The sequence below is a fragment of the Stegodyphus dumicola genome, chromosome 1, assembly GCF_044657685.1.
Source record: "Stegodyphus dumicola isolate Sdum_Otavi_A_Nest chromosome 1, ASM4465768v1".
NCBI classification, from domain to species: domain Eukaryota; kingdom Metazoa; phylum Arthropoda; class Arachnida; order Araneae; family Eresidae; genus Stegodyphus; species Stegodyphus dumicola.
In genome coordinates this window covers 74,420,538-74,434,476 of record NC_140768.1, presented here as the reverse complement: position 1 = coordinate 74,434,476, position 13,939 = coordinate 74,420,538, and the positions used below count along the sequence as shown (strand labels likewise).

Below are 13,939 nucleotides of genomic sequence, written 5' to 3'. Positions count from 1 at the left end.
AAATATTTGCAATTACTTTATAAGAAGGATTTATTAATAACCGTAATAATTACTTATTATATTACTGATGATTAGGAATCAGTTCTTGACAATTACATTCTAAATTAGAATTTTAAGAATTATTAGAATTTTAAATTAGAATAATGAAAATACGCTACGCACAAAAATACATTTTAGGATAAAAAATGAGTTGATTTTTTATGTTTTAAAACTTCTTGAATTCATTTAATAAACATCGTATCCTCGTTGCTAATTGAATTCAGAATGTTCGGTGTCGTTTATATAATTATTCTTACTTGTCCACAGAATCTGCTGACTTATCCAGCGATTAAGTAGCTGCAGATCATTTCTACATAACCATTGAACTTCCATTAATTCAGTCTCTAGAGGGTTGTATATTTATATCATAATTTGACTTTTATAAAAATGATCATTCTAAATCTTATGTTTCTCTAAAAATATACTGTGCTTTAAAAATATGGATGATAGTACCAGCCGCTCTTTCAGCCACTTCAAAAGCATCAGTTTGTTTAGAAATAAATTGTGCAGTTAATGTCATAAAATTCAAATAAACATCAAACGAAAATTCTCAGTTTTAGACAATTCGATTTAAACGAAGTAAAGTAGCAGACGATAAAACGCCGAAGGTAAAAATTTACTCTTATTTAAAAAAAAAAAAAAATTAAAAAATTTATTTAAAAAAATAGTTTTTCATATAGTATTAATAAATATTTATTACGCATCATTGAGGGAAAAAATGTCATAATTAATTCTCCGTAAAATTTTACTTAAAATTTAAGGTTAAAAATAGCTGTGGCAGTGTAACAAAAATCCATAGACCACATTTGGCGTTATTATCGCTCAAAAAAAAAGATGCCAAATTTCAAAATGCGAAAATATGTAAATTTGTGTATATCTTAGAAAATTTTGAATAAAAAAGTCTAATTTTTTGCAGATATGCTTAAAAATATACCTACTTTAAGATGATGGTAAAAATTTTATAGGTTATAATTCAAAATTTTTTTCGAAAAATTTATGAAAATTATTTAAAAATAGAAATTTAAAAAATAAAACTCAAAAAAGGGGTAAATTTTATTTGGAATGAACCTAAATTTCGAAATGTGAGAGAAAAAATCAAAAAAGTTTAATAAAAAAAGAGATATAAATAAATATTTGCCAAATTCAATTAACATTGAGGAGCTAAAATTTTGAGAGCTAATATTTCAAAAACTACTCGTACGATTTTTACAAAACTTGGTATTCTGGCATAATTTGAGTCGTGGAATCGAAATATGTAAAAAAATTTGTACGTTATTTCAGAAAAAGTCCGATTTTGTGTCAAAATACCTATGTTAGAATAGTGCTATATATAAATCTAATATATATCCTTAGTCGCGCTTTCGAGACATGAAGAACACAATTTGAATTTTGTGAATCGCCCCAGTAGAATGGGAGATATAGCACTGTCCCATTTTTTTTTTTTTTGAGCAGTGTACATATATGGTGGACATCTATATGTTTACACATTGTGAAATACTTATGGGGAATATTTATATGCTTACACATTGTGAATTTTGTAGCGGATATTTATATGTTTACACATTGTGAAATACTGTTTTAGGATGAATGGTCACAGTTGGAAGTGCCTGAAATTCCTGTGACAAGAATGCTTATGATGTTTATTCTTCAGAATGTCCAACATATTTTTATCAGAGCAACTGAAGGTGCAGATGTAAAAATTGCAAGGTAAATTTTTTAACTATGTGATTAAAAAATAAGAATATTTTCAAATAATAGCTTTAAAAAAAGAACTGTTGCAAAATTGAAATTAAAAGAATGCAAAATATTGCATTCACTTTCAAAAAGATGTTTATATTCTATATACTTTGTGTTTCATAAGCTTATTAAAATTTGGGTTTTATGTTAGACATGAAAGAATTTGAGTAAGCTTCTGAAAAATGTATTTTTCATTTGGAGTAATTTTCTGTGAGATATTTTTGTATATTGAAGGAAATGGAGAAAATTATATCAACTGAAGGAATAGAAGTAGTGATTACGTGAATGAAATTTTGTTGAAGTTTTTATTTTTATGTAAAATAACTTTACTCTCTTGTTTCTTTTTTCCTTGTGCATTAATTCAGTGGACATTTGCTCAGGTATTTTAACATTTTGATTATACTTGAAATAGTTAAAAGTTTTCTAACATTAAATGTTCTTTATTTTATAAATTACTTTATTTATAGGCTGAGAGATGTAAGAATGGAAACAGCTGTGCCTATAACACCCAATCCAGTTTCACCATATGTTGCAGTTGGAATTGAAGTTTGTGATTGTCCCAAGGAGTATGGAGGTTTATCGTGTCAGGTGCATAAATTGTTTTATTTTTCATTTTGTACACAAAAAATCAGTTTTTGAAATTTATGTTTAGATTCATGAATTTCATTAAGTAACCAGAATTTTGTATTTATTCTGTGTTTTGTCATATCAGAATCAAACCTTTTGTTTTTGGTTTTTATAAGGAGTATAAAATTTTTCTCTCTAAAAGAACATATGAAAAGCTAGACTTCATATTTTGTACAAAATGAGTTTATTGTAATTATTTTTATTTAAAAGTACAAAAACATGAATCTTTGTGTAATTTAAAACATTTTTGTAAGTGTATGTCTACGGCCAACATTTGCAAAAATAGCGACTGGGTGAGGACTTTTATCGACATAGAGTATATATAATTTAGAATTTAAAAAAAATAGAAATAAATGTCATAGCTTTTGTAATTGTAATTGCTATTTGTTTTTGTATTCCCCTACCATGATTGAAATTTTTTTTGGACTTGAAGTGTTTTTTATTTATTTATGTAGTTATTTAACAGTAAAGATATAGGTTACTCAGCTGGCAAATTAATGGTCGAATTCCCTTTGTGGTTGTAGACTGCAATCTGGAAACTTCAGATTGCAAGTTTCTTTTATTATTAATTTTTTTTCAACTAATGTGTGATATATATTCAGTAAAATGAGACAGATATGTTTCTCTTTGAAGAAGGAAAACCTGAACCAAATTTGATGTGCACAGAGCTTTCCTACAAAATTAATGTTAATCTAAGATTAAACTTGATTTGATGGTTAATTATAACAGAGTATTTAGAATAGTACAGAAAAACTGTATATAATTATGATTATTCTATCATCATAAATTAAACCTAGGATGCAACTTTAGCCATTCAACTAACTTTGAGCAAAACAGTTGACCTTTGAATTACATGAACTTAAATTTCTCTATTTTTCTTAAATCTTTTTCAATGAATATAGATAATTTTTTTTAGCTTTAGAAAAGTTTGTAAAAACTAGCAGACAAACTAAAAGTCTAAAAATATCACTCCTTTCTTAAAACCAGGTAATTAAAAAACGTTATTATAAATTTATAAATATATGTAGGTAATAGTTATATTTTATCATATCTTATTATGAAATAAAGACAAATATCTTATGAAAACATTTACCATTTTCTGTCATATTAGGATGGAAATACTACACATATATCATAGTACCACTGGCAAGCAACAAAATGGAAATAAATGTGAAAATAAATCATAAAATTAAATTTTCTTTGGTATAGCACTGAAAACCATAAGTAACCCAGCAAGCTTTAAATAATGCAATAATTTACAAATAAAATGCATCCAATTATGCTGGAATTGCTTCTATAAGGCAGATCAAAACTCATGCCATTTGAAGAAAAAGTTGAATTCCATGACATATAGGGTAGATTTTTCAACTAGCTCTATTGTTACAAAATTTTTCATTTTTAATATCCTGAGCTAGTAGTAATACATAGGGTATGTGGATGAATTTAGTACAGTGTTTTAGATGTATTTTCTTTCCTTTATGATTTTATCTGTCTCAAAATTGTTTCCCCATATTTACTTGTAAAGAATTATTGTTTTTCCTCTTGTATGCTGTTGTAGTGTAGATGGTTAATACATCTAGAAGTTGGAAGATTTGTGGTTCAGGATTTGGTCACAGTTGATTTTTTATATTCACTATTTTTAAAAACCTGTAGTCCATACAATATCTAAATAAAAAATGTGGTTAACAATAATTTGTCAACAACTAGATTTGGTTGGTTAGGTTTTGTGTATCTGTCCATTCGTCTTTTAACTGATCAGGATCATGATCACATATATGTGATCAGACGATTCTCCCTTCATGGCCCATGCTATCATGTATGTAACCAGCCTTTCCAAGTCTTGAGGCCTATGATCCCACTGACTTGATTTCAAATCGGAAAGTTAAACAATACTAGATGGCAGTTGAAAAGTCCATTATAATTTTAATACTGTTCCACAGAGCGTTGACCTTTAACATGCACTTTTGGTGTGAGTTTTTCTATATTTTTGTTGGATCAGTGAGAATTTCAGTATGTAAACAACTGCACATGTTAAATTCTTTCAGGAGGATGCATGCTAATAGGACTTTATAAATGCGAGTAGTTCATTCATTTTATTATATTCAGAAAATTTGTTTGGACATATCATGTAGTTTTACTAGTAATTTGTTAAAATTTTTTAAAGGCCCATTTTCCCCCCACCAGTATAGATAAATAGCTTTTTTTTTATCAAAAATAAAGCTATTTTCTTTAAAATTAGTAATATTTTTTTTAATATCTTGGAAAATTTATTACAGTATATTCAGCTACTATTAATGATATTAAGCTGTAAATTTCAGCATGTTTTATTGCCATAATGATTTTAAATGAATTTTTAAATGAAATTAAACTTAACAGGGAATATCATTGGTCCTGTGTGTATATTTACTTTTGGAGTGCTTGGGCCTGTGGAAGCACTTTCTCCTTTCACCAGTCCTTAAATAAATAAGAAAGTAAGGAATTATCACATTCCTTTATGCATATTTTTGGGGTATAAGTGGTTAACACATCTAGCCAGCATTGAAAAGATACATAGTTTTAATCCCAGCAAGAGCACAGATTCACATTTTTTGCTACTAGAAACACAATAATCTGTAGAATTTATTAATAAAAATGTAGCATGCAAATATGTAGCAAATATAAACTTGCATAAAATTTAATGTACTGTTTATGTTTCTGTGATCATAAGGTTTCTGGTCAACAATGGGTTATTAATTTTTAAACAATTGAGAAAAAAGTAAGTGTATTTGGAAGTGCATTGGTGCATGGGGATGGTGCCTAATCTGCATACTTTAAGAGTGAATGCTACTGTTGGTTTTGGACTTTGTGAATTCTCATTATTAACTGGAAGAAATATTTGACAAGTTCTTGTAAATTGTTTGTGTAGATAATAATAGTATACATAGATTTTTTTTTGGCCATTTCAGGCATACTCTTACAATTATGTCTGATATAATAAAAATTCAGGACCATATATAGTTAATTATATAGTTATATAATATAAAATAGTTAATTATGTATGGATTAGTAATTAGGTACTTAAGGTAAAAAATATGTATTTAACTATTAGCAATTATGAATTTAAACTCTTACTCATTTAATTATTTAGCTCATTCAGTTATATTTCTCATAATTCGAAACTTTTATCATGTTATTCGATGAGGGGTAGGGCTATGGCATCCAGGCACCCTGGTGGTTAAGCACCACAGTTCAATAGGACCATATATGGCAAACTATATCATGTAAGCAAAGATCTTCATTTTATTTTAGTGAGAAATTATGATTTCTATTACTGAATTTTGACAGAACAATCTTATCACGTGACTGGAATCTATTGTTGATGGAATACAATGAGAAGGTATACAGCATTTACCTGCAGTATCTTGGAACTCATTTGTACTTTTGCTAGATAGAATCTTGCTAAAGATTCTTCAGTGATAATCTTATAATATTCATAATCATATATTTATAAGAATGTTTTGTGTTTTTTATTTCATTTTCAAAATCATCAGTTTTTCTGTGTAATTTAAAAATAGTTTACTGATTGATTTTCTTTTTCTTAGGATCCAGGCAAAGGTTATTATCGAAAACGAAAACTCAACTTTGAAAATAGTACTGATTTGTTAGATCAGATTGGTATTTCGGTTCCTTGTCCTTGCAATAACAGAAGTGAAGTGTGTGATCCTGAAACTGGTTATTGTCAGGTGAGATGTGCATTTTAAATTACTTTCTAATTGATAGCCTTGTAGGTATTTTAAGTGTAACGAACTAAGGCTTCAAGTAGGTCTATAATTTTCTTTTCTTCTTTTATCTTTTTCTCTCCAAGAATTGTAGAGAAAATACAGCTGGGGCATTTTGTGAATTGTGTGCCAAAGGGTTTTTTGGGGATCCATTTAAAGGTCCTTGTCGTCCTTGTGAATGCCCATTGGTTGATAACAGGTTTGAAATTTAATTGATTTTAAATGATAAGTAATTTTTATTTTAACATATATTGTAAATGTTATTTTTAAAGCAGATTATGTATTTTGTAAAGCATAGCAAGTTTTTAGGATTTTTTTCATTATAGGACAACACATGTGAAACTAATTTCTATAGAAAGATGTATGTATGCCAAAGTATGTTGTGGTACTAATTGAATTTTATATGATTCTCATTTATGAAAATTTATATTGAGGTACTGGAATTAAGCTCTAAATTCATTTCAGTAGATCGTAGCTGACATGTAGCTATTGGCCAGCTTTAAATTAAATGTACTCTTCTTGCTCTATTCATCACGTAACATGACATCATTCATGTTTTCAATTTAAGTATTGTCAATAAGTTTTTTAAATGTTTATTTGCTTTAGTTTTTTGTTAATTGAAATATCTAACTCATGAGACATAGTTCTTAAATGAAGAAAGTTTTTACCATTAGGTTGTCCTGTTAAAAAGAAATATCTTGGAAAAACTGTTTTTGTTATCCTACAAAATACAAGTTTATATTAGTACGAGTTTTATATTAGTATTTATATATTTTATATTAGTATAATAAGAAATTATTCTTATTATATTTTTCATATAAATAAAATGCTTAATTTGTTTCAGATTTTAAATTAATCTAAAGGGGCCTTTTTTTAATGTGTAACCTTTATTTATTAAATATGATGTTCTTTGCACTTAAATCATAAAATTCAGTTCAATAGCAATGTCGCAAAATAATTTTAAAATGAGCATATCTTTAGATTTTCCGATACACAGTTCTGCACGCTGGAGATAAAAAAGTTTTTTTTCCCCTTTTACATAATGTCTGTAATAACTGATCATTCCCCCCCCCCCATAAGACTGTTCTGTCAAAATTGCTCACTTTGAAATCCTTGAGTTTGTTAATAAAAAATTCGTTAAAGTTTCACAAAATATGAAATCGATAATAAAACAAATTCCAAACTTCAAATTTGGTCTTCCACATGCTCATATTCGTAGGAGGATTACACCATTCAAAATTCGATGGCTCTATGTACCGTTGTTTTATCGCAATGCGAAAAATCTACATACATTTATGCAGATTTTTTATTATTTAATTTCTTCAAATATAATGCAGGACTCTAACATTTGGTGGCAACAGTTTGAAAAGTGAAACAGACATGTATAGTGATTCATCACAAAATGAAAACAATAGTCTTTCAGGGACAAAGCCCCTTTGGACTAATAAACCTGAGAGGTTTTACTGTACTCATTATTTTAGTATATAATATTTAGCTTTTGTTTAATTTAAAACATTGCTTTTTTTTAATCATTTCCTTTATATCTGCATTTATATTTTTTTTATTTGTCTGTTTATTTTCTGTTTACACTTTTTCTTAAGTAAATGTAAAGAAATTATAGTTGGAAAAATAGCTATTTTACATAATGTATCTTTTTTGTGAAATATTTTTTGCCACACAGGAATGGATCAGTCATGCAAATATAACACATATGTGCGAAAATATATAACATGTGCTTGTTTATAATATAACATAAATATAACAGTCTGACAAGTATATGTTCATAAGTGCATTTTTTTATTTTCCATTTAATTTTATGCTTTCAAGTAATTTGATTTTTTAATAAACGTAATAGTAGTTTAACAGAATTTTGTATTTTTATATGATGATTTATGTATACAGTGTTCTATATCTCTTTGTTATGCACTAAAACTAGAAATGTTTTACAGCTTTAGTGACAGTTGTGAAGGCAATATGTTAGATCATGTTTGTACTAACTGCCAAGTTGGTTATGAAGGTAAACATTGTGAAAGGTACACACAATTTTATATTTTCAAAATATTTGAATTTTTGAGTTGGCAAATAATAAAATCATATTTCTTACTAATAATGCTATTTAGGAGGGTTTAAGTTTTTGTGTATTTGAAGCTGTATCTTTAAGTGTAATTTAGTGAAGAAATTGTTTATTATTCTTTGATTTGCTGCTAAGAAGTTATTCAATATGAACGATGAATTTTGTTAAGTAAAAATTCATATATGTAAATTCTATGAGGTGTGCCCAAATGAAAAGGAGGCCTTAGCTTTAGCAGCATTGTATCGAATCCTAGTGAGTTAATGTGTTTTCCAATAGATGGCAAGGGGGTATGCCCAGTTGCACATGCATATTTAATGGCTTCACATCAATATCCTCATTTCTGGAGAGTTGTTTCCATTGCATGATCGATTCTTCCAGATCAGCACAAAGAGCAGTTATCCAACTTTTTCATGCTGAAGGTGAGAGCATGATTATTGCAGGATGAAAGATGTATACGGAGAGCAATGTTTCACATGGTGCACCATATTTGAGTGGTGTCAGCATTATGAGGTGAAACATGTAAACATTAAGGATTTAACATGTTCTAAGCAGGTGTCTTTCTGCCCAACTGTGCCCTGATTTCTGCTGTGGAGGAGCTCATTTGGCAGAATCATCATATCAAAACACGTGAAACTGCTGTTGAACTGTCAATAAGCAAAGGAACTGTGTATCACATAATCCACAAATGGCTTGCTTATGGCAAAATTTGTGCACAATGTGTGCCGAAGCATCTGTCAGAAAACCAGAACATGGTGAGAATGGGTGTTTGCCTGATTCATTTGTTAAGGTATGTGGAGAAAGGAATGAATTCTGTTGCTAAGATTGTGGCATGTGATGAAAGTTGGTGTCACCAGTTTGACCCTGCCTCCAAACAGATGAGCCTGCAGTGGCGGCATCTTTGCTCTCCTCATTCAAAAAAAGTCCACTCTGCTCAGAAGCCCCGAAAATTGATGCTCAGTTTCTTTTTTGATAAAGAAAGACCTCTACTCATTGACTGGATACAGTGGATTGCAACAGTTAACACTTTGCAGTATTGCAATGCGATGCTGAAGCTCAAATGAACAATCAAGAACAAGCACAAGGGCAAGCTCTCGGATAGTACTTCTGCAGGACTACGCGTGGCCTCATGTGGCTAAGAAGACTCTCGAGCTCCTTGAAAAATTCCAATGGGATGTTCTACAGCAGGGATGTCAAACTCATAGGTACACTTGGGCCAAACAAACAAGGTTTAACTTTAGACAGGCCGGGGGGGGGGAATCAATATTCATAGAAACGTAGATTTATTTCGAATAATACAATAATAAACACATATATATATATTTATATAGAAAAGAACAAGAAAAATTTAATGTTTACGTCCTGATACTTGACATCTCTTCTCTGCTATTATCTTTCCTATTTCGGGAGAAATTTTGTTTACAGTGATAACTTTCAATGCTGACCCAAGGTGAGCATCATTAATACGGTTTCTAATAGGAGACTTATTACCTTTCATGACTGAAAATAACTGCTCGCACCAATAAGTGCTACCAAACATGGAAATAATTTCATATGCGAATTTTCGAGTATTTTGAAACCTGGCTGGTAAATATTTGTAAAATTCAGGCATGCCCACTTCAATGAATTTTGCTTTTAAATTTGAGTTGCATTGAATCTCGATCACCTCCATTTGCATATGGCTGGGTACTGAGTCAATACTTATTGAGAAAAATCGAAGAAAAAAAAAAAAAAAAAAATTGTCTTCGAGGAAACTAAAATCATTAAACCTCGTTTCAAATTCAGTTGTTAAATTTGCAATTTTTTCTGCGTATTTTTGATATGAACAAGTATCATCTAAACTTGATTTGTTCATGTTGCACATCGGGAAGTGCGTCAAATCTTTCTTTTTAAGTTGTTTTTCCCAAAGAACTAGTTGACATTTGAATGCTTTAATTTTGTCAAACATGTTCGTAATGATATGATCTTTTCCTTGTAACGATAAATTTAAATCGGTTAAGTGTTTGGTTATATCAACCAAGAAAGATAAATCTTGTATCCATATTGGATCAAACCTGAATATTCACTATCTACACTTAAGAAAGCAGTGAATTGACGCTGATTTAAACCTCGAGATCTTTTAAATTTATAACTTTTTTTATATATGACAAAACATTCTCCAAATTTATTACTTTCATGCATAGAACTTCTTGATGTATAATACAATGCATATGATGAATGTTTGAACCGTTTTTCTTAGTAATGCTACGAAGCCCTTGTTTTTCCCGGTCATTGATGGAGCGCCATCTGTAGCTACAGAATTTAATTTTGCCAAAGGTAGATTGTATTTCTGCAGAATCCCAAAAACACAAGTAAATATAACTTCTCCTGTGGTAGTACCAGGCATCGGTATTAGTTCCACTAATTCCTCAAAAATGTTAAAATTCTTGTCACAAGAATGAAGAAACACTGCTAATTGAGCTTTACCACTAATGTCTGTGCTCTCGTCACAGGCAATGGAGAAACTTTCGAAACTAGATGATTTTGCTTTGATCTGATCACTTAAATTCGCAGCTAAATCAGTAACTCTTTCCGCAACTGTATTTCGAGACAATGAAATTGATTGAAAAGCCTTCACATTTCCAGGATGAATCACCGTCAGTAAAAGGCTTCGAATGTTTAGCTATCAACTCGGACAAGACGTAGCTTGCATGTACCGCCGCTTCACTTTCTTGCAATACTTTACTAAACATGGACTGTTGCTTTTTCACTCCTAACTTGAGCTCTTTCAACTTTTCTTCTCTCATTAATCCTTCGTAATTGTTATATTTCGATTTGTGTTGTTCGTAATGACGTTTAATATTATATAACTTTGATATGTTAATAGTATTATTACATATCAAGCAGATTATTTTATCTTTTATTTCACAGCAAAAATATTCTAATTCCCATTTTACTTGGAATGTTCTATGTTCATCAGCGATTTTTCGTTTAATTTTACTACCACTTGGTTTTGATATAGACATACTGAATACAAAGGGCTGGAATAAACACGGTTAACGTTAAAAAGTTAACAAAAACTTATTCTTTCCACAAGAGATAAATCAAAATGCTGAAATATTTCTTCAAAAATATTCTAACAATATCACAAAATGTCAAATGTTTAGCAAAAATCAATTCAAAACAGAGAAACTTAATTCTATCTCACAGCGAAATCGCTAGAAATCAATCACAGCATTAAGTAAACAAACAGTTCGCTAGAACTACAGCTACTACTGAGATGAGTTGTTTGTTCTCGGCTTTTATAAGCTTTATATTTAATTTCTCGAATATACTGGATAAATATCTGGATTTTTGTGGATGGCAACAACAATTGCGAGATATTTATTTATTAGGTATTAAATGCATGCGCTGTTCTATTTTTAACCTTTCAACGCAGCTGTCTTTTCAAAAATCGTCTGCGTTCCTAAGGCAACATGAGGCAAATCTAATTACAATTCTAAATAAAAAAAACTAACTAAATAAATAACTATGAAATCCATAACAATAATGAATTAAGTAATAATTAATAATAAAGCAAAGTGCATGCACATGCATGCACCAATATATCGTACAAAGCTATGATTGGAAAACTGAGACCATGAGTTCGACCACATTTGGCTATTGGGGGATGCGTACAAGTTCTGAGTGCACGTGTCTCCCAAAAGCCGAAGGTAGCTGAACGCAAGCTACTCACACGCATTTGTAATTTAAGTAGTGTGTGTGTAAGCTCACTGTGAGTAATCTAACAACACTGAATAAATTATCCTTAATTACTTAGCAGTAAACATTTCATTTTTTTCTTCATCGATATGCTATTTTATTATTATATATTATTATTTGCTGATATATTGGCCGGGTTGCAAAAATATTTGTTGTGGTCCTTATGCGGCCTGGGCCGCGAGTTTGACATCCTTGTTCTACAGCATCCTTCTTAAAGCCCTGATATCTTCCCATGTGATTTCCATACGTTCGACCCCTTAAAAAATCTCTGAAAGTTTTGAGGCTCATCTGCTACTAGAAAGTGCAGGACACCATAGAAAATCGGAAAATTCATCAGCAACCTGAGTTTCTACGCTAAAGCCATCCACTCCCTTCTTTTATAGTTTTGGTGTTCCATCTGAACTGTAATTACAATATTGTTAACATTTCTTTACATATAATTGTAGTCTTCTTTTCATTTGGGAATGCTTTATATGTTTAATTAATGTGATAGCTTTGCCATTTTCTAATAAATTTTTCAGATGCTCTCGAGAATTTTATGGTACTCCTGCAGCACCAGGTGGGAGTTGTAAACCGTGTAACTGCAACAAGTATGGATCATTGAATTACACATGTGATCGTATGACTGGACAGTGTCATTGCAGAAGAGGAATAACTGGAAGAGATTGTACTCAGTGTAAAGCTCGTCACATACTCACTCAGACTGGTTGCAAATGTATGTAAGACAAGAAAACTTGTATTTTTGAAAATGCCATTCATAATATATAAAGGAATATGGGAATTATAAGATCAGCTTCATATTTTAATTAAATTTTGATAATGTAATTTTACTCTTCTCTGAAACTGTAAGTTGCATTTTGAATTTAAACTACTACGGGGTTCGTAGCCGTCCTTACAAGTGCTTATAAGTCCTTATATTTGAAAATAAAATATAAAGGCCCTTATTAGGTGCTTACTTTTTCTTTAAAGCCCTTGTGCTTATTTTTTGCTTTTAGTGCTTTTTTTTAATGAATGCACATTTTTCCTCCCGTACCAAAGCCGAAACTAAATAAACAACTTTTCATCCTTATACGGAACGTCAGATGGTGAATCATACTCCCGAAAGTAGCTTTTCCCCCTTTCTCTGCATTAACGTAACCTATGGTGCGCGCGAGAGTATAGACAGTTGCACGTCGTTCTTTTGTTCAAAGAATTGCAAAAACCATAGAAAATTCCGGTACATTCGGTATTCTTTTCCGCCCACCCAAATACCACACACGTCTGAATTTCTATCAAGATCTTAATAATTTGCATTCTAGTTCCGCGTGGTCAATTCATATTCGTGTTTATTATGATCGTTATGCTTATATTATGAGCATATGTATGAATATTTATAATAATATAGTTGCAGTAGCTTCTGAAGTGTAGATAAACTTCCAAAAATGGGTATATTTTTACACAGATTAGCTTTCTAAGGAATAATATTCGGAATGGCTTAAATAAAAGGAAAGTAATCGAACAGTCAGAATAATTTTTTTTCCCCCAATACATTATACAGTACGGAGGTTGGGAGGTTCTCCCCTTTCTCCGCAAAATCTCTAATATTGAAGCAGCGGACTTTTTTTTTTTTTTTTTGTCACTGTCCAATCTGGATTGAATAGGACTAAAAAGTTTTGCAGTGTACCCAACCCAAGCGAAGAATGATTTTATTCCAGAAATTTAACGCAGTCTGTTCAAAATTAGAATCAAAAACACCCCAGATTAGTAAGTCTCTTTCTTTTCCTTCATTTAGTTCTTTATTCTCCGAATACAGACAGCTGTTGATTCCGATTGCGTAATATCACATATGGAAGAATTACGCAGCACGTATTGCGCAATATAATGTATGCGATATTTTGCAGAGATAATTAATTTTGATGTTCAGTCTGAGATTTACTTATGAACACGTAAAAGAGTTTTACTGTGCTTTCTAAGCAGAATATTTCTC

The 13,939-nt window shown here is 30.4% G+C and overlaps 1 protein-coding gene across 4 annotated transcripts in view; it reads left to right on the top strand.

The window, feature by feature from the left end:
* LOC118184437 (laminin subunit alpha lam-3-like) overlaps positions 1–13,939 on the top strand; it is a 358,990-nt gene that overhangs the window by 277,750 nt on the left and 67,301 nt on the right. For 3 of the 4 annotated variants that reach the window (XM_085816270.1, XM_085816249.1, XM_085816281.1), the window contains 7 exons: positions 1,622–1,746; positions 2,142–2,156; positions 2,244–2,364; positions 5,985–6,125; positions 6,248–6,360; positions 8,111–8,194; positions 12,495–12,688. In XM_085816270.1, the coding sequence (XP_085672396.1) occupies positions 1,622–1,746; positions 2,142–2,156; positions 2,244–2,364; positions 5,985–6,125; positions 6,248–6,360; positions 8,111–8,194; positions 12,495–12,688 (793 nt within the window). The remainder of the gene's footprint in view (positions 1–1,621; positions 1,747–2,141; positions 2,157–2,243; positions 2,365–5,984; positions 6,126–6,247; positions 6,361–8,110; positions 8,195–12,494; positions 12,689–13,939) is intronic. The other variant, XM_085816260.1, reaches the window with a different exon arrangement.